At 39.8% G+C, this 22,699-nt stretch overlaps 1 protein-coding gene across 2 annotated transcripts in view; it reads right to left on the minus strand.

The window, feature by feature from the left end:
* The window catches only part of LOC120927460 (steryl-sulfatase-like), a 298,126-nt gene that overhangs the window by 59,324 nt on the left and 216,103 nt on the right, over positions 1-22,699 (minus strand). For both annotated transcript variants that reach the window (XM_040338156.1, XM_040338155.1), the window contains one exon: positions 11,525-11,646. In XM_040338156.1, coding sequence (XP_040194090.1) covers positions 11,525-11,646 — 122 coding nt within the window. The remainder of the gene's footprint in view (positions 1-11,524; positions 11,647-22,699) is intronic.

Raw genomic sequence — 22,699 nt, forward strand, 5'->3', positions numbered from 1 at the left:
CATTAATGCAGACCGGCGCAAAATTACTTCTGGCTCGGTATTATGAGTATTGCACTTAAAGGAGAAGTATGGCTATATGTCTCCTGTGAGTCACAGGAGTGCATTTAGTCATTTTCTCCAGTGATCCAGATTCAGCAGAAAGCAGGATAAATTAAGCTGTTAGCTGACATCACTGAGCCGGCCCAGGCTCTGCAGGGATCCCGACAATAATGTTGGAATCCGCCTTGGTGCCTGACCACCAGCTGACCTGGTAGGCTCAGTCTCTCAATTACAGAAAGCCTGAGCCAAACTGTCCCACCCCCCTGCACAGCTCTGTGTTTCAGTGCCGGTGGACTGGAGCAGAGCAGAGAGCCGGTGACTGAAGCCCTGTACACACAGGCCAGAATCTCGTCAGGAAAAAAAACATTTTTTTCTTGGCAAGAATCTCTTGCCGCCCGAGTGTACAGACACTCCATTGAATGGCAAGATCGCGGTGCGGTCGCAGCCATCTTGCTGCACCCTACCTAGGAAGCTACTGCGCATGTGTCGAAGTAATTTCGAGCATGCACAGGTTTCCACGGCGACAGGTAAGTATACACATTCTCGGGTTTCTCGCCAGGAAAACACTGCCGAGAATCAAAATAAGAAAATAGAGAGCAGGTTCTCTATTTTTCTCGTCGAGATTTTAGGCAGTTTTTTTGACGAGAAACCTGAAAGCCTCGTACACACGCTCGGTATGCTCGGCAAGAAAGCTCTGCCAGCAGTTTTCTTGCTGTCCTTGCCGAGTAAACCGAGCGTGTGTACGAGGCTTAACAGTCTCTCTGCTCACTGAAGACCAAGAAATGAGCAATCAGCAATCTTTGATCACTCACTGTAGAGGTGGTGGGGGACAGATGCAGCTTTGGAACAATGCTGCATCTACAGTACATAGGTAGGTATGCATGAATGTTTTTTTTTTTTTTAAATCATATCCCACACTTTTTTTTAATACTTAGGGCCATGTCACACTAATGATTCAGCCCTTTCATGCTATACTAAAAAAACGGACATTTGATACCTAGGTACTTCATTAAAATACACAATAGTGATTACCATAAGATGGAGGTAAGCTTAGCACTAATGACCATGCTATAATGTAAAACATGACCACTTGCAGTCACCAACAGGGATGCATGCAACTAGGTGATAACTGTTAGATTTTAAATTCATTAATATTTTTATGTGATAAATGTTTCTGAATCATTGATTAAACAAGGTCAGTTACAGGACAGTACATCTGTTGTAGTGTAGACTACATATATTCTTGAAAGTCCTACTTCAAGACAGTGGGTGGAGATGTTACTTAAAAATACACAAGTGGGTGTTACGTTTGTGACAGAAGTGTTTGCCACCTTCCATGGAACTAGTCTAATTGTGAATTATGCTTAGCTTGGCTTTTAAACCTGTATAAGTATCCATGTGGTGTGCGTAGTTAGCTAGGAAGCCTTAGGGTCTCGACCCTACAGAGAAGATGGGGGTAGGAAGGCCCAACCTGCTGGAAGGGACCTTTCCCAGCAGAAAGATATACCATCATAACATCTATTTCCTCCTTCTGTAACTTTCTGAAGTATCATCCTACCATGATGTTTTACCAGCTGCTAATATGTAAGCATTGACTGTCTTGCTGTCCTGTCTTTGGAAGAATAAACATCGTATAATGAAGGAAACCTGAGTCTGTATATTGGGAACCAAGAACGCTTGGGATGAAGGAGAGTTTTGACATATCGCATGACACGTGTTAGAAAATGTCCTCCTTCCCCCTCCACATTTAACAATAACACATGACCACAATTGACAAACGTATCTCCCATTAACAGGAATTGCCTAAACAAGGACCTTAATTAAAGGATCATCACATAACATTTTAATGGAAGCTACATGTTCAAAAGGACATTATTGGGTTTAGATTGAGTTTGAATATTAAAAATGAAGGTTATGTTGTATACCAGGGGTCTCCAAACTTTTCAAACAAAGGGCCAGTTTATTGTTTTTCAGGCTTTAGGAGAGCCGGATTGTGACCAGAAGGGGCAGAAAAAGCCCCGGGCCCAGCATTGGTGAGAATAAATATGGCCTCATAGTTTGCGATCAGTAGGATAAGGAGTAGTGCCCCTATTAGTAGGAGTAATTGTATGTCATCATTGGAATCAGAGGAAGAAAAAGTGCCCCCTTGTTGGAGTCAGTGGGATAAATAGTGCCTCATATCAGTGGGAGAAATAAAGCCTGAGGGACGGATAAAGGCTAGCAAAGGGCCGCATCTGGCCCTTGGGCCGCAGTTTGGAGACCCCTGGTGTATACAGTTCCATAAATATCAGTACACATATCTAACAGTTATTGTACTCATATTATTCATTACATACCTTCACCATACTTTTAGTTGTGCTGTGTTAGAACTGAATTTTTTTCCTATACTATTTATCTTCAGTTGAATTTCATTGAGGCAAGAAAAGCTACTGATACTTATTGTGCAGTTTATGTACAGCAATTCTGTGTCATTACTATTTAAAAAAAAAGGTTTGTTTTAAAATATTTCTCCTGGGTGAATATGTATTCAGACTCATGTATTATAAGTCACATTCCCTTCTATCTTTAGCGCGATTACCTTTTTTTGCTTGTGCATGCCTGCCATTTCTAAGAAAGAGAAATACATGTATAAAAGTTTTACTTTAAAGATGCAATGGTATATAGCTAAAATTATAAATATTTTATATCACCGCTGACAGGTACAGCTTCTAATACATACACTGACCTGAATGTATCACTGTTAGTTCACCTGTCAGGGTCTGTCAGTTATTAAATATATTTTAACTATTAAGCAAACTCAAAACTAATATTATTGGAATTCAGAATTTTAGATGGCACACTAATATAGATTCAATAATCTATTAAAGATATTTTATTATGTAGTATGCCAATTCCTACATTTGGGAAGATACATTTGATTTAGCTCAATACAACAACACACATCACATATGGGACCAGTGTCTCTTAATACCTCAGTGACATCCTACAGCTACCCCAAGCAACTGCATAAGTGAAGATTTTTTTTTCCATGTTATGAAATAGTTATGTTGGTAACAAAATCTTTTGGAATGTGTATATTACTGTATGTATTATATATTATTTGCAAAATTATAAAAAGGGGAATTTCCACTTGTTTGCGCCCCCCACTCCCACTTCTGGCTCAGATCACCACAGTAATCTGAGCCAGAAGTTCGGACTCCCCTCTTTCCCCCCAAAGTCTTTTGGTACACATCACAGGTCCCAAGAGAGACTATGAGACCATTCACAAGGTGCAGTGTGGCTTGCGCACAAGCAGTAGAAAACCGGCTGTGAAGCCGCAAAGGGTTCACTTCCTGTTTCCCTTTCCTCAGATGCCGGCACCTACACCAGAAGCCGATTGAAGAATCAGCTCGGGTGAGGACATTGCTGGATCTGTGGAAAGGTATGTTTTCTTATATTAAATGTCGGCAGCTACAGTATTTGTTTTTGAGGGGAGCCTGGAGCTCCACTTTAAAGTAGAAGTCCAGTAAAATACTCTCTAAGCTTAAACTTGCCCCACCCCCATTCTAAGCCCTATTCCAACTATCCTATCAAGAAAAGGTGTCTAAACTTATCTATACTGAAGAAAAGAAAGGGTGTTGCCTGCGCGTATGTAAAGTAGGTATGAGGAAGGAAAAAGTGGATAACAGACTGCTGCCCCCCCTAAAACATGTTGTCCAAGGAAAACATAAATAATATAAATACAAAAGATGGGGGTGGTGGCGCTGTCTGTTGTATTCCCTGTGTGACCAGGGTGTGAGCCTGTGAACAGTCCTACGCTAGATAGCGAGGATCAACAAAATAAAATAAAGTGGATAGCCAAACTAAATATTAATCGATGGTGTAGTGATACTCTCTGTCCACTAGATGGCGGTATTAAAAATACCTAAATTAAATGTGATACCAAAAAATAAGTGCAGGTGCACTCAAGGTGTGATCAGTTGACTAGTATCAAACCATAAACAATAATGTATTAGGTGTATACATAAACCATTCGGTAGGATAAAAATATGTTAAACACTGTGAAAATACTTCTGCCATCCACAACTGGAAGCAAACGTGTGATAAATTAGTAATCAATCAAATGTACATTCATCTGACAGTTAAATAAAAAATAAAAAATAAAAAATAAAATAAAAATAGTCCTTCCAACTTATAGCTGTGAAATATATAAGCGGATACACGCACACCCCCACGCACTTCCGGGAGACTAGCTGGAACGCATCTGGAGCGCACGCCACTCGACAAGCTCTGTCACGAGTACCGGACAACAAGTGCCTAGTGGGACACTGCTGGATCAGCAGTTTTTTGTTTTTATTCCCAAACGGCTGGCAAATCCAACCAGCCTGGATCCCTTTTAAAACATTTTATTTATTTTATTTTATTTTGTCCTATTATATCTGAGTCCCTGCTATTTTTGTTATTTGTATTTCTACATATTTTTTGCTGGCACAGCCAATAAATCTTAGCCTAAGTGCTATTTCATACTTACTACACTATGGGAGTCCCTGTCCTTTTTATTTCCGGAGGTATATAAAGACAGCAGTCTACTTTTTGCCCCGCTGTGGAATTTAAAGGGAACGTTGGGAAAATCGAGTGCCTGGAGATCTAAGCTGAGGAGCGCCTGGTGGAAATCCTTACCCACGCTTGTTACCCCTGCAGGGGTGTTCAACTCTGGTGAGTGGGGACACATAAGGGGGAGCACCGGAGCCACAGCGACTGCACTTAAAAGTATTTTGTCTGTTCACCTAGCAAGTCACCAAGATGACACCCACCGAATGAACTTTATATCTGCTGCCGTTTATTTTATATATTTCACAGCTATAAGTTGGAAGGACTATTTTTATTTTTATTTTTATTTTTAATTTTTGATTTAACTGTCAGATGAATGTACATTTGATTGATTACTAATTTATCACACGTTTGCTTCCAGTTGTGGATGGCAGAAGTATTTTCACAGTGTTTAACATATTTTTATCCTACCGAATGGTTTATGTATACACCTAATACATTATTGTTTATGGTTTGATACTAGTCAACTGATCACACCTTGAGTGCACCTGCACTTATTTTTTGGTATCACATTTAATTTAGGTATTTTTAATACCGCCATCTAGTGGACAGAGAGTATCACTACACCATCGATTAATATTTAGTTTGGCTATCCACTTTATTTTATTTTGTTGATCCTCGCTATCTAGCGTAGGACTGTTCACAGGCTCACACCCTGGTCACACAGGGAATACAACAGACAGCGCCACAACCCCCATCTTTTGTATTTATATTATCTATACTGAAAGCACTCTTTTCCGGTCACATAATTGGCTCTTAGCTCCGACTTCAGTGTAGAGGATGGACAGCTGCTTGGGAGATCATGTGACTGGACTGGAGCACCCTCAGGATATGTAAGTATACACATCTTTCCTTTACAGGGTAGTTAGTATAGATCAGAGTATAAGGCCCGGTACACACGAGCAAACATGTACGATGAAACCGGTCCGTCGGACCGTTTTCACCGGACATGCCTGCCAGAGGGCATCTGTACGATGGTTGTACTAACCATCGTACAGAAGTCCGCGCATAAACAATACACGGGGCGTGTCCGCGTCGTCGCCGCGACGATGACGCGGCGATGACGCGGAGACGTGGGCGGGCCTGCCATTTAAAGGCTTCCACGCATGCGTCGGACATGTACGGTAGGTCTGTACTGACGACCGTACATGTCCGAGCGGGCAGGATTCCAGCGGACGGTTTTAAAACACGTCCAGGAATATTTGCCCGCTGGGAAAAGGCCCGGCGGGCAAATGTTTGCTGGAATTCGGCCCGCTCGCGCCTACACACGACCGAACATGTATGCTGAAACTGGCCCGCGGACCAGTTTCAGCATACATGTTTGGTCGTGTGTACGGGGCCTAAGTGTCACAAAAATGCCATTTAGTGTATATTGATTGGTTTGCGCAAAAGTTATTGTGTCTACAAACTATGGAATTGATTTGGGGACTTTATTTATGTTTATACTTTTACTAGTGATGGCGTCAATCAGCGAGTTTTAGCAGGACTGCGACATTGCGACGGACAAATTGGAAACTAAGTGACACTTTTTGGGGACCAGTGACATCAATACAGTGATCAGTGCTAAAAAAAATGCAGAGAATGGGTTAACATCAGGGGCAATCAAAGGGTTAAATGTGTTCCCTTCCCTATGTGTGGGGGATGCTGCCACTAGACAAAGAGAGAGATCAGTGTTCGTGATTTGTAGGAATCACAGATCTCTTTCTTCTTCTGTGACAGAATCAGCTATTCTGTCATTCCCCCAAATAATCGCTGATTGGCGCCTGCTGTGTACAATCACAGCTGGAGTGGGTCGCCGTTGTTTCACATAGCTGGGCTGTCCTGCTGCAGTATATGTCTGGTGGGTGGTCCAGAAGTAGTCAAATTAAGTTTATTAACAATTATTATATATATTTTTTTATTATTATTATTATTATTATTATTATTATTATTATTATTATTATTATTATTATTATTATTATTATTTACTAATAGTAAATAATAATAATAATAATAATAATAATAATAATAATAATAATAATAATAATAAAAACTATAATAATAATAGTTATAAACTATTAAATTATATGTATTGGAATTTCCTTTCAAATTTGGCTGTAAGTGAACTTAACGAATAAGAATTTATCCGAATTTACGAATTGTCGAAATAATGAATACCGCATTTATTCCGATTGAACGTAACAAATTCGATTTTTTCCAAATGTACGAATTATCGAAATAACGAATACTACATCTATACAAATGGAACGTAATGAATTCAAATTTTTCCGAATTTAGGAAATATCAATATAACGAATACCGCATCTATACGAATGGAACATAATCAATTAGATTTTTTGCAAATGTATTAGAAATAACGAATATCGATCAAAACGAATGATCCAAAAAAATAAAATAAAAAAATGAATGAAACTTAAACAAAAAAAATTATATTTTTTTTCGGCAGAGCACATATCTATGAGCTAATATCTTAGGTTTTCATTTATGAGATGCAGTTATTATTGTATTCCATTATAAATTCTCCACAATTTACTGTAAGCATGTGGTAACCACTAGAGCAATTTTATTAGAACCGAGTCCCTCTCTTCTTCCTTCTAAAATGTCACTCTTTTAGCTGTGGTGTACAGATCTATATAAATAAATGTATTATTTAACTACCAATGCTATTAATATTAAGCTATATTTTATTTTATTACTGCAGGGCCTGTTTTTAAATGCATAAAGAAAAAGTAGCAAAATGTACGGGGCTTTTATTCATCATGGCCCATAGAATCAAAGTGTATTCTGTTATGCAATGAGCAATTGGGTGTCCTTTGCCTAAATATTCACTGCTAAAAGGTCTCAAACTGAAAAAAAAAAAATACAATGTACGATTCTTGCACAAATCTGTGTGCACGTTTACAGGAAAAACATATTTTGTACTTGTTTTTATTTAGGCACATTTAAAAAAAAATGGAATAGTATAAGGGAAAATCATCAGTCATTTTCTATTCTCCCAACTGCTCTAAACTCAGGAGATTGAAAGGATAACTGGCTGCCATGGGTTACTGCACATTACAATTCCTTGTACTGTAACATAATAAGGTTTATTATCTTGCCATAGGTTTCATTTTTTTTTTCACAGAATTCGATCAACTACCGCCAGTATATTGTGACCTGCAGGTTTTCACAGTTAAGTTCTTATGTACCTATGATTATATTTCTTCACTTTTTGCAGTTTTCTGACAGATGACAGGAGAAAAGGGGTAAACATTCTTGAGCTAAATAACTCTATAAGAACATCTAAGATCTTGAGGAAAACATTTCCCGAAGGTGTAATGACTGCTTTTGAAACAAATGAAAGCATTGCAGGCTACAAAGCTGATAGGAAAAATTGGTCATCTTTAATCCATGTGACAGCCATAGGAAAATGAATGCATTGTGATCGCTTATGGCCTGTTCAACAAATGGACACCCTAAGGCCTCGTACACACGATAGGTTAACCAGAGGACAACGGTCTGAAGGACCGTTTTCATCAGTCCAAACCGATCGTGTGTAGGCCCCATAGGTTATTTAACCTTAGGTTAAAAAAATGAGAACTTGCTTTAAAATTTAACCTATGGATTGGTAACCGATAGGTCAAAACCAATCGTTGGTATGCAAAACCATCAGGTTAAAAACCTGCGCATACTCAGAATCAAGTCGACACATGCTTGGAAGCGTTGAACTTCGATTTTTTTCAGCACGTCGTTGTGTTTTACGTCACCGCGTTCTGACACGATCGTTTTTTTAACTGATGGTGTGTATGCACGACGGACCATCAGTCAGCTTCATAGGTTAACCTAAGACAACGGTCCTTCAGACCGTTGTCCTCTGGTTAACCTATCGTGTGTACGAGGCCTTATGGTTAAATTTTCAGGTTGGAGAAAGCACTAAAATTACTATTTTTTTTTATTTTTTATTGTTAATATTTTTTAAAACTTACTTGTGCTGTTTCATCTGGGAAATACAAAATAGTACTGAAATAAAATATGTTTAAATATTAAAACCTTTTCACATAAAAATGGAGGCTGTGAATGCACTTTCATTTTTATTCCAGAAAGAGTCTGTAATAGTTGAAGCAGGTTTATGCAGCTATGTTCCAGGGATTTCTTCCATTGGACACAGTCAAGAAATTTGGATTGAACAGTAAAGCCTCGTACACACGATGGATTTTTTCATCAGATATCCGATGAAGCTGACTTTCATCAGTCTTGCCTACACACATCAGTCAAAAATCCGACCGTGCCAAAACGCTGTGACATAAAACACTACAACGCGCTGAGAAAAATTAAGTTCAATGCTTCCGAGCATGCGTCGACTTGATTCTGAGTATGCATGGATTTTTGACCGATGGACTTCCACACAAACGATCATTTTTTTCTATCGTTTTTTTATCCATAGGAAAATTTTAAAACGTGTTCTATTTTTTTTCACTGATGGAAAACAAACTGATGGGGCCCATACACGATCGGTTTGTCGTTTGGAGAGGATTAACCCATTAGGTTAGGTTCCACAGTGAGTATAACAAATACACTTTACTGCATATACAGACTGATTTTACTGTTGCGGGTTTAGCAACACTTTAAGCTTAGCAAAGTCGCGCATTTTTTCATGCAAATAATCCTCGTTTTATTGCATGCTATAATATGTGACATCTGTTAATGAGTTTCTTTGTACATGTGAGCATATTCCAATTGCTGTACGAGTATTCACATAAACAAACCTAGATCTAAGGATTGTTGCTTTCATGTACCAGGATAAACATCAAAAGTACGGCTTGGTAACAATTTATTATATCCAGCTTCTTCTTTCTGTACAGTGGCTAATAAAAAGGCACACCAATTGGCAATTACACCTAGCTAATATAAATGGGGCGCAGCCTGAGTGGAGGATCTAAATAATTCTGCTGTTTACAACCCAAGGGAGATGTGATAAGGAAACATTACAATGGGCAGGTGTTTGATGAAGTAAGAGTCACAGTAACCTAATTGGGCAGCTAGAAGTGGTGTAATATGTGGATAAACTCAATTAATTGTTTAAGTATATTCTCATATATCAAAATACCTAATGAATATATTACACATGCAAAACTTAATATTAACATCACTGCAAGTGTGAATTTTTTTTTTTTTGCATTCTATAGACAGGTGCAAGATCAAGAGATTTTGCACAAGTTCCCAAAATAATATAGTATACTGTAAATGCAGGTTTGGTAATTTTTTTTTTTTGTTCAATTAATTATTATTGAGTTGTGTACTGTATGCCTAAGAATACAATGCTGGGTTTTGGGTTATAAAGAAAACAGGGGATGAAAAGAAAACATATTGTCTATTCAACAGAGCTCTTGTTCAAATTTTTTTTTGATCAAAACAACGTTTATTGAGCATAGAAAATACATACACAAACGGATATTAAGTGCAATATGCACTACATTTGCGGATAGGACTTATTGACGTACATACAGGCATGGCAAGAAAAAGCAGTACAGGTGCATATATATTACATTTTTAATGGAGGACAAAGCGATGTCAAGCCCAAAGGGGGGGCCGTGGGGCCGGAGTCACAAGTGGAGGCATTCCCCAGCCATCTGTCCCATATTTTATGATATTTGCCTGGGCATCCCCTGTGGACATCGTGGACAGGTTTCCAGTGGACAAATGTTTCTTAGCATTTACATAAAACACGCCCCATTACATCCATTTGAATTCCGCGCCCTTACGCCGCCAGAGATACACTATGCCGCCATAACTTCCTTCTTTGAGGATTCGAAAGAAAATAAATAAGTTACGGCGGCATAGTGTAACTTAGATACGCTGCGCCCGGCGCAGAGGTACGTGGATCTGCCCCCTTCTCTTTAGAAGGTCCATTTGCTGCAAAAAAACATTAACCACTTGCCGACCTGCTCACGCAGATATACTGCGGCTCTCCTGTGTCAGTTTGTAAAAGCAGGATAGCGGGCACGTGCCCCCCCACGCGCCATGGGTCCTGTAGACTCAATGTCTACCGGCGGTCCGCGTTCCCGGCCAGGAGAGGAGAGGCAGAATGGGGAAGGACCTATGTAAACAAGGCATTTCCCCATTCTGCCTAGTGACATGACAGGGATCTACCGTCCCTAGTGATCGGGAACAGTGATCTCTGTCATGTTTTAGTAAGCCTATCCCCCCTACAGTTAGAAAACGCTAAGGAAACACACTTAACCCCTTGATCGCCCCCCTAGTGTTAGCCCCTTCCTTACCAGTGTCATTTTTACATTGATCAGTGCATTTTTATGATCAATGTAATAATGTCACTGGTCCCCCAAAAGTGTAATTTGGAGTCAGATTTGTCCACCGCAATGTTTCAAGCCCGCTAAAAATTGCAGATTGCCACCATTACCAGTAAAAACAAGTAATACATTTGAGCAATATACACCTATTTCAATTTTATTTTACCAAAAGTATGTAGAAGAATATATATCAGCCTAAACTAATGAATACATTAGTTTTGTTTATTTGTTGGGTTATTATAGAAAAAAGTATTTATTTTTTTCAAAATTGTCGGTCTTTTTTGTTTATAGCTCAAACACTAAAAACCGTTTGTTTGGGTACAGCGTCCCACGACTGTGCAAGTGTCAGTTAAATTGACGCAGTGACATATCGCAAAAAAAATTCTCTGGTCATTAAGGGGGCAAATCCTTCCTGGACTGAAGTGGTTAAAAGTTCACAAAACAGGATATTTTTTTTTAAGACACATTATTGTGAACTGAGCAATGCATTTTTACCTAACAAGATTTTTTAACAAAAAGCTGAACATTAAAATTGATTGATTTTTTATATACAAAATGTTACTAGCATATCATAAATATTTTAAAAGAATACAATAAAATTAACTTACTGTTCTTCTGACTCCATCGTACAGCGTTTAAATGAGCATTACAATAATGGAACAGGAACTCATGGTTGGATGTGATACTTTTTCCCAGAACCAAAGGCATCAGATCCATTCCATCAATAATTCTGCAAGAACATGTGAAAATTATAGCCGTTAGGTAAAGATAAGGCATACATTTATTTTGCATTATCATATATAATTGTATTTTATTTGCATACTTCTCTCATGTGTAAGTCAAGTAATGCATTTGGCTCAGTAATTAATTCATAGATAAGGACCTACTTTCCAGTGCAATACAATTCTGTTACCAACAGGATCAGTCGAGTGCCACCTTATGAGATATTCCAGATTATCAGGACAAGCTGCTGGTTTATAAGGCTGATAAGAAAATTAAGACAAAATACCTATAATTGATCATTTTTGTCGCCTTATCTAGGAAACCATTCTTGCGCTTTCTCCATCGTTAACCTCTGCTGCATTTCTAATATTCAATTTCTCTGTAAATTTCTCCCAGCTGCTGACAAAACTGATGTTTTCCAAATCACAGGAATATGGGTGAGTTTGACATGCAGTGCCATTTGTTAAACTCTGCAGCCCAAGTTAAAAATGCAGTGGCCAGGGCATGTGAGAAGCCCATATTCAGCTGTTATTTTTCAGTTTGGGTGGGCAGCCAAGGGGTGTTAAAGCCACAGCTCAGCTGCCCATTTTTACCACACCTCGACCATGAATCTGAAAGAGACAAATTTCATTACCAATTGTACCAATTATTCCTAGCACCAGGTATTTGATTTCTATATGTCTATGTACTTGCAAGCTTTGTACAGGTTCAAATTAATAATGCACAGAATTGGATTTGGCCCTCCACAAAATTCCCAGTTTTTCATGTGGCCCCTTGGCAAAATTAGTTGCTCACCCACAGTTTAGAGGTTAGGCTAGTGTTAAGCCCTATACACAAGGACTCGCCATTCGGCCGGTGTGCACGGCAGTCGGTCCGAGAGAAGCTGGTCAAACGTCCAGATTCTGTCGAAGGGGCATGACCGATAAATGTTTGCCGATCGGCATCCAATCAGCGCTCTCAGCCAATGGCTGAGGGCACTGACCGGTGTGCTCTGGCTGGGGGTGGGGGGTGTCCTCCTGTCAGAACACAATAGCTCAGTGGGGAGATGGCTGTACTAACATTGGACAGGTTTTTTTTCGTTCAGCCTGATAGATTAAACTAAAAAAATTATAGTGTGTTCTAGGCTTTAGACTAAGCTTAAGACTGGGTTCACACCTATGCAAATTGGTTGCTGCTTAAACCGCATCCAATTCGCATAACATTATAAAATACATTGATTTCAATGAGGCTGGTTCACATATGTGCGATGCATTCACACTGCGCATTGCTGAAAAAATGTGTGCGTTTTCTAGGCATTGCGGTGTGGCTCAGGTGCAAATTCAGGCCCATTATCTTCTATGGGCACGCATCTGATTCGCACGTGTGTTCATTTCTCTTCAGGATTTCTCTCATTCAGCTCAATACACTTCCCCTCTCCCAGGTCTCCAAATTCGCATCTAAAACGAAGCTGATCTGCTGAACATTTCTCTTATCTTTCTGCAGAGATAAGAGAGCTGAAATTCGCACCGCACAAGTGTGAATCCGGCCTTAAAGTATTAAATGTTTGCTTAAGTTTAGGTGTTAATTATGTTAGGGTTTAAAAGGTAACTCCACATTTGTGGTGAAAAAAAATTGAACATTTAAAAAATATATATACTGTAGCATATACAATTGTGACACAAGTCATATTGTAACTGAATGTTATTAAAAATTACCTTTCCTTTTTAAAATGCAGCTCTGTAACTTTTTGTAAAATGCAATGCAATGCAATATGGCAACCTGGAGGTGTTCTGTAAACAAAACTCCCCTCAGAAACATAATTTACTGCTTGTGTGATTGGCTTACAGATTTTCCTAGAAGTCTGCACCAAGATCTAAATCCTCTGTAACACAAATGTCATTTTTGGTGAGATACTCCCAATAGGAAATCTCATCTAAAAGGGATGCAATCCCTGCAATTTTCCTCATTAGCGCCCTACAGGTGCAGCAGCTGATTAATAATTATGAAACCACTTCCATACAAATTCACTTTCCACATGGACACAAACACAATGATTTCTTCAGAATAACAAAAGGCAGGAATCTGCAACAAAGTTTGTCAAAATCCTTGTAATGTACATAGATCACCTACAGGGGAATGTTTTTTTTCTCAACAAAATTGAACAAAAGTAAACATGATTATGTCAACCCAAGAACACTTATAGCAGTGTTGGGTAAATGTAACCTTTACAGTGAACCTCAGAATATTTATAGTGGAATTAAACCCTTCTATCCTTTATAGCCAAGATAGTTGCCATCTTTGCCTCTGTTTGATTTGCAGTTGCCATGGTTGAAAAGGAGTGCTCAGGAAAGTGAAATATAAGTTTCTAGTTGGCCCCTCAATATAGTGTGTGTAAAGCATCATTTTTATTTTTATTTTTCTGGATAGGGTTTGGAAAAAGTTACGATCCCAGACAATTTCCTATATTTTTACCACCGCTTCCTGTCCCAGAGACACAACAGGAAGTAAGAAGAAATGTTGCCAAAGCGTGAGAAAACTCCTCTTAGACAGTTCCAAGTGCAAAACATGTTCCCACTGACAGATTTTTCTCCATCTCCTGCCCTGTGACAGTTTTAGTTCAATCTTAGTTTATTGTATCAAAGAAAATGTGTATACAGGTAATATTCCAGTTCACATGAGATTAGAAAACGACTTATGATCGAGTACAGAGATCTTCAAAATACATAATAAGAAGTTACTTGACAAAACAATGCAAATAAGTATGGTGATCTAACTACCAAGGTATCAACATAGGTAACATTAGTGGATGGATTAGAAGACACTAAAGAAAAGTGTAAAGCTTATAGTTGTGAGTGTAAGTTTAAGATTCCTGTGTATGCTGTGGGGGTCACTATGGTGTAATGCACGTCTGACAGTTTTTCGAGGCATAGGCCTCGTACACACAAGAAACTTGGTGGCAGAGCTTTTTTTGCCAAGGAAAACGGTCATGTGTATGTTTTTCATCGAGAAAACTGTCGAGGAACTCGACGAGAAAAAAAGAGAACAAGTTGTCTTTTTCCTCGACGGGAGTCTCAATTTCCTCGTCGTCTTCCTCTTGGTGTTGGTTTTTGACGAGAAACACGTATGCTAAGAAACCTTCGCATGCTCAGAATAAAGTATGAGATGGGAGCGCACCTTCGGTAAAAGTAGCGTTTGTAATGGAGATAGCACATTTATCACGCTGTAACAGTCTGAAAAGTGCAAATTGTCTCTTACCAAACTTTTACTTAACACATAACATGAGATTAGCAAAAGCAGCCCCAAGGGTTGTGCCAGTGGAAACGAACTTCCCCTGCCGTTGTATGTGTTGTACGTCACCGCGTTTTAGAATGGGGAGATTTGGTCTTGACAGTGTGTACGCAAAGAAAGCTTGTCAAGTTTCTCGACAAGCCTAACAAGGAACTCGTCGAGGAAAACAATGTTTCATTTACGACAAGTTCCTCGGTTGTGTGTACGAGGCCATAAGGAATGAAAAGTAAGATAGTATGCAGAAACTTAAGTATAGAAGGAAAAAGAATAAATACTTTATCAGGGTCCACAAAAAGTGTGTGCTGAGTCACCCGTGGGCCAGGTGAGGAATTTAGGAGTAGGGATAAGCCAAACACCCCCTGGTTCGGTTCGCAGCAGAACATGCGAACAGGTAAAACATTTGTTCGAACACTGTTAAAGTCTATGGGACACAAACATGAAAAATCAAAAGTGCTCATTTAAAGGTTAATATGCAAGTTATTGTCATAAAAATGTTTGGGGACCAGGGGACATGTATCAATGCAAAAAAAAAAAAAGTTTTAAAAATGGCAGTTTTTTCTGGAGCAGTGATTTTAATAATGCTTAAAGTGAAAAAATAAAAGTGAAATATTCCTTTACATTGGGGGGTGTCTATAGTATGCCTGTAAAGTAGCGTATGTTTCCCGTGCTTAGAAAAGTCCCTGCACAAAATTACATTTCTAAAGGAAAAAAGTAATTTAAAACTACTCGCGGCTAGAATGAATTGTCGGGTCCCGGCAATACAGATAAAAGTCATTGAAAAAAATGACATGGGTTACCCCCCAGTCAATTACCAGGCCCTTGGGGTCTGTTATAAATATTAAGGGGAACCCTGAACCAAAAGAAAAATGCGTGGGGGTCCCCCCAAATTCCATTACCAGGCCCTTCAGGTCTGGTATGGATATTACGGGGAACCCTGCGCCAATTTTTTTTAAAACAATGGCGTAGGGGTCCCCCTCAAAATCCATAACTGATCTTTTTCTGCTGCAGTTTCACTTTCACTTCAGGTTTGATGTCTATCCCTACCATATGACTGGATTGTCACTTTGCTCTCTCTGCCTATCTGCATGTCCCTTGTACTGCAGAACACCTGACTGATTCTTTAGGCTGCTTCTCCCTCCCCAAGATCTACTGTATAGAATATACAATTTAGGTACTGGTACTGCTTGTATTACAAAAACCTAATTTTTGTATTATTTATTATAGGGCTGCATTAATATGTGACTATTATATCTGCCTAAAGACTCGTACACACAAAATAGAGAACCTGCTCTCTATTTTCCCGTCGGGTTTCCCAGGGGCTTTTTTCCACCAGATTTACTAATACTCTATGGGAAACACTGCGAGGCAGTGCAAATGGAGCATACACATGGCCGGGATTCCTGCCGGGTTCTTGGCTTTTCCCTCGGTTTTAACGGCAGACTTTTTACCGCCGTGAAAACCGAGCGTGTGTACAGGGCTTGAAGTTTAGATTTAAGGTGGCCATGTATCAATTTGGGTACATTCTGCCTGCCCATACATGGTTCGAATCGCAGCTGGTCCCTGCTGAACCAGCCAAGATTCGAACTGTCTATGGCTGGCTTTAAGAATTTAAAGACAGGTAGAATAAAAAAATTGGATACTGTAGTCAACATGAGCATTCTCAAAAAGGAAACATCCCCTTATGCACATAATAAATTGTAAAACATGTACCATCCTTCATGAAAATTGTAGCCCTACTCTGTCTTTACATAAAGAAAACAATGCAGTGTTATATATTTTGCATCCCTGTACTGTTTTCAGGTTTATGATTTTTGTGCCAACAAAAATGTAATTTCACATTGACTCAAACTAAATTTAACTTAAGTTCTCTTTTAAACACAATCATTTAAGGTGCATACAATGTGAGCTACACACTATTGAAGCTTATCTGTGGCTGAATCTTATCACAATAAAAGTTAACAAACAAATATAATTAGGAACTTCAAGTAATTACTTCACTCCTAATTCTTACCTTATCTCTCAAGAGAAATGAGCATTATGTACAAGAACAGCAGGCATAGTTAAATTCAGCTAATTAAGGGACATAGAGGTATTCCAAGAATTTACAAATTGTGAGATATGGGTCACAATACTTGCAAAAGCATCTAAACCAAGAACATAAATGTAATATATTGCAGCATATTAGTACTTAGTTATGGTAGCTGCATATATATATATTTTCTTTATTTTCACCCTGTGCCAGTAACACATTTCCTATTCTAGGGTGACAGTGCCCACTCAGCATACTGTGCCTGTGGAGAAGCAATGTAGATACCCTGTAGTTCACTCAGGGATATAAGAACAATGCTTACTCATAAGAGTCATTGTAAGAAGAATGCACAGAAAGTTATCAGTTTGGAAGATTATTATTTTTTTAATATTGTATGTAACAGATCCAAAATGGAGCAAAGAAAAGAGATTTTAACGCTAGTTCTGCTTTTACAGATATATAGTATCTCACAAAAGTGAGTACACCCCACACATTTTTTTGTAAATATTTTATTACAGTAAAACCTTGGTTTGAGAGTGTTTTGCAAGACAAGCAACATTTTTAAATAAAATTTGACTTGATATACAAGCAATGTCTTGATATACAAGCAGTGTCATGTCACAACTGAGTATAAAAGAGAAGAGAGACGCCCCTAAGTGTTGCAATATGGTTGCATTTAATGAAGGTACAACATTTGGACCGTTTTCATCGGACATGTCTCCTGGGAGCTTTTGGTCTGATGTGTGTACACACCATCAGACCAAAATCCCAGCGGACAGAGAACGTGGTAACGTAGAAGACACCGACGTTCTCAAACACCGAAGTGCAATGCTTCCACGCATGCGTCGAATCAATTTGACGCATGCGCGGGATTTCGGGACGCTGGTTACACGTCATAACCAGCGGACATGTCCGATTAGGTGTACTAACCATCGGACATGTCCGACGGACATGTTTCCAGCGGACAAGTTTCTTAGCTTGCTAAGAAACTTTTGTCCGCTGGAAACCTGTCCGCTAGGCCGTACACACGGTCGGACATGTCCGCGGCAACTGGTCCGCGGACCAGTTTCAGCGGACATGTTCGACCGTGTGTACGGGGCCTTAGAGGTGCCTCTCTTCTCTTTTATACTCTGTAGCTCCTGCTGGATTTTTTTTTCTAGTCCCCTTGTGTAAGCTTCCATTTGTGGATGGACATTTTATCACATTGCTATAGTCTTTTTATATGGACTATAAACTGAAGGACCTACATATGAATAAATGGTTGTGGAACAAATTATTTGAGTTTCCATTATTTCTTTTGAGGAAATTCACTTTGATATGCATGTGCTTTGGATTACAAGCATGTTTCTGGAACAAATTATGCTCGCAATCCAAGGTTTTATTGTATATCTTTTCATGTGACAACACTGAAGAAATTACACTTTGCTACAATGTAAAGTAGTGAGTGTACAGCTTGCATAACTGTAAATTTGCTGTCCCCTCAAAATAACTCAACACACAGCCATTAATGTTTATACCACTGGCAACAAAAGGGAGTACACCGCTAAGTGAAAATGTCCAAATTGGGCCCAAAGTCAATATTTTGTGTGGCCACCATTATTTCCCAGCACTGCCTTAACCCTCTTGGGCATGGCTTCACAGGTTGCCACTGGAGTCCTCTTCCACTCCTCCATGATGACATCACAGAGCTGGTGGATGTTAGAGACCTTGTGACCTCCACCTTCTGTGTGAGGATGCCCCACAAATGCTCAATAGGGTTTAGGTCTGGAGACATGCTTGACCAGTCCATTACCTTTACCCTCAGCTTCTTTAGAAAGGTAGTGGTCATCGTGTGTTTGGGGTCGTTATGTTGGATTACTGCCCTGCGGCCCATTCTCCAAAGGGAGGGGATCATGCTCTGCTTTAGTATGTCAAAGTACATGTTGGCATTCATGATTCCCATAATAAACTGTAGCTCCCCAGTGCCGGCAACACTCATGCAGCCCCAGACCATGACATTTCCACCACCATGCTTGACTGTAGACAAGACACACTTGTCTTTGTACTCCTCACCTGGTTGTCCCAAACACGCATGACACCATCTGAACCAAATACGTTTATCTTGGTCTCATCAGACCACAGGACCTGGTTCCAGTAATTCATATCCTTAGTCTGCTTGTCTTCAGCAAACTGTTTGTGGGCTTCTTTAGAAAAGGCTTCCTTCTGGGACGACAGCCAATCAGACCAATTTGTTGCAGTGTGTGGCATATGGTCTGAGCACTAACAGGCTGACCCCTCCACCCCTTAAACCTCTGCAGCAATGCTGGCAGCACTCATATATCTATTTCCCAAAGACAACCTCTGGATATGACACTTAGCATGTGCACTCAACTTCCTTGGTCGACCATGGCAAGGCCTGTTCTGAGTGGAACCTGTGCTGTTAAACTGCTGTATGGTCTTGGCCACCCTGCTGCAGCTCAGTTTCAGGGTCTTGGCAAACTTCTTATAGCCTAGGCCAGCTTTAGGTAGAGCAACAATTTTTTTTTCGGATCCTCAGAGAGTTCTTTGGCATGAGGTGCCATGTTGAACTTCCAGTGACCAGTATGAGAGAGTGAGAGCAATAACACCAAATTTAACACACCTGCTCCCCATTCACACCTGAGACCTTGTAACACTAAGGTATTTTGAGGGGACAGCAAATATACACTGTTATACAAGCTGTACACTAATTACTTTACATTGTAGCAAAGTGTAATTTCTTCAGTGTTGTCACATGAAAAGATAAAATAAAATATTTACAAAAATGTGAGGGGTGTACTCACTTTTGTGAGATACTGTAACTGGACTTCAACCTATAAAAAAGATCTAATACACCCGAAAGTGACAAGTCCGCACTTCTACGTATGTTTCACCATACTGGCGTCCCGATGACGCCTGTACGGTGAAACGTACGTAGAAGCGCAGACTCGTCACTTCCATGTTCTCTATGTGACATCCTTTTTGGTATATCCAGAACGAGGCTTGGATCACACGCCGCTGCAATTCCGATATATACCGTATTTATCGGCGTATAACACGCACAGGCGTATAAGACGCACCCTAATTTTAAAAGGGAAATTTAAGGGAAAAATGTTTTCACAGCCCCCTCCCCAGTACACAGCCCCCCCATCCATTATACACCCCCCCATCCAGTACACATCCCCCCTATCCATTATACATCCCCCCATCCATTATACATCCCCCTATCCATTATACAGCCCCCCCATCCATTATACAGCCCCCCTCCCCAGTATACAGCCCCTGTCCATTATACATCCCCCTATCCAGTACACAGCCCCCCACCCACTATACATTCCCCCACATCCGCTATACATCCCCCATCCAGGACACAGCCTCCCCATCCATTATACATCCCCCCATCCATTATACATCCCCCATCTATTATACAGCCCCCATTGATTATACATTCCCCCACCCAGTACACAGCCACACTGCACTCCCATGAGACCTCCAGTCTCCTGGGACAGTGCTGCTAGCATTCTCTACAGAATGCCAGCCTGACAACCCCCCCCCCAATGGGTGGCTCCTGGAGCGGACTGCCCGATCCCCGCCCCCTATTGGTAAAACATGATATTGGCTATAACACGCAGGCACTGTTTACCCTCTGTTTTCAGAGGAAAAAAGTGTGTGTTATACGCCGATAAATACGGTACACCCACACATGCTGTAGACACCTCAGTGATGGGCATAGCACAGTCACATGTGAGTGCAAAATCCTTTGTTATCGTTTTAATTTTTTTTTTATTAAAACTTACTACACCATAATGCCTCGTACACACGGTCGGATTTTTGACCATGCAAAAGTCTGCCGTGAGTTAGTTGTAATTCTGAAGGAAAGATAGAGAATAGGTTCTCTATCGAAGGTCCTTCAGACAAAAAAGTCAGATGGAGCCTACACACGGCCTGACTTTATGAGGAAAAAAGCCAGTCTGACTTTTTCTCAGAAAGTCCGGCCGTGTGTACGAGGCATAACAGTTATTTTTGTGTGTCCTTGGTGGAGTCTGTTCCCTTATCATCAGCTGCCATCTGGAGGGGGTCACATAGTGGAGAGATGCCTACCTAGGATTCCTCTGGTCCATTCAATTCAAGAGCATTTTGACGTACTGTAAAAAGTTGTCAGACACATTTAGTGAGTTGCCATCTACCTCATGAGCACTCGTGGTGAAGCTTTTATTTGAAGAAACATCAAATCATAAGATTTAATTTATTTATGGTGTTGGGATTGTCACTTTGGACCTTATATATTTATTTGCTTTTGTAATCACCATTTGCCTTTTTCACTTTTATGTTGTCTGTTTTTAGCTCCAAGACCTTTACATTTGATGTTTCTGCCCCAAAATTATACCCTTTGTCTGGAATTCCTATAAAAAATATACCAGTGTCTCCTGGTACGTGATGGTACTTATGGACTCTAAGCACCCTGACACAGACTCTTAGCTGTATAACTGTAGTGTGAAATCTGGGCACTGCTACTTCTGGCTGCTGGGCTAATTTTTTTCAGATTTTTAGTGAGATTTGGTGATGTCACAACTGTGTCATGACACTGAAATGAGCCCTGCCTCTGCCAGGATGGCTAACTCATGATAAGTTAGTAACTGGAAAAATATCAGCTGGAGGGAGACCATAGGCAATGTTGTCAACTAGCTCTGTCTGCCTGCCATTTTGGACACAGCTTCCAGAGTTTAGTTCCTCTTTAAAAGCAATGACCCCACTGCAAATCTTAGTTTAAAATAGCCAATGTGTGCTCAAACTGGCAAATGGACACCCCTGTTGTATGTATCAAAGTTTTAAAGAAGTCACTAACACTACATGTATGTGTATGCCATACCAATGAACCTTGTGCTGACATAAAATTATATTTTTGCTTGCAATACAAATTATTCATCAATCAAGATTCCACTATGTTGCTAGTGAATGCCACTTGACCACTTTACAGGTTCAAAATAATTTAACCTCTCAAGTACAATGAGATCTTAGCTATCACTTTTACTGTACCTTGTGGAAAAACATTTTAGCATCTTGCTTTCTCAGTATTGCACACAGGCTACAATAATATTGCTACCCATAAAGTGTTGAACCACTTAAGCCCTGGACCATTTTGCAGCTAAAGGACCAGCCCCCTTTTTGCGATTTGGCACTGCTTCGCTTTAACTGACAATTGGGCAGTCGTGCGACGTGGCACCCAAACTAAATTGGCGTACTTTTTTTCAAACAAATATAGCTTTCTTTTGGTGGTAATTGATCACCTCTGCAGATTTAATTTTTTGTGCTATAAACAAAAATAGAGCGACAATTTTGAAAAATAATCTATGTTTTTTACTATAAATATATAAAAAAACTTTTTTTTCCCTCAGTTTAGGCCGATACGTATTCTTCTAAATATTTTTGGTAAAAAAAACGCAATAAACGTTTAGTGATTGGTTTGCGCAAAAGTTATAGCGTCTACAAAATAAGGGATAGTTTTATGGCATTTTTATTAATATTTTTTTTTACTAGTAATGGCAGTGATCATTGATTTTTATCGTGACTGCGACATTATTGCGGACACATCGGACACTTTTGACACTATTTTGGGACCATTGTCATTTTTACAGTGATCAGTGCTATAAAAATGCACTGATTACTGTGAAAATGTCACTGGCAGTGAAGGGGTTGACCTGTAGGGGGCGCTAAAGTGGTTAAGTGTGACCTAATGTGTGTTTCTTACTGTAGGGGGGCGTGGCTG

This window comes from Rana temporaria, chromosome 2 (genome assembly GCF_905171775.1).
Source record: "Rana temporaria chromosome 2, aRanTem1.1, whole genome shotgun sequence".
NCBI classification, from domain to species: domain Eukaryota; kingdom Metazoa; phylum Chordata; class Amphibia; order Anura; family Ranidae; genus Rana; species Rana temporaria.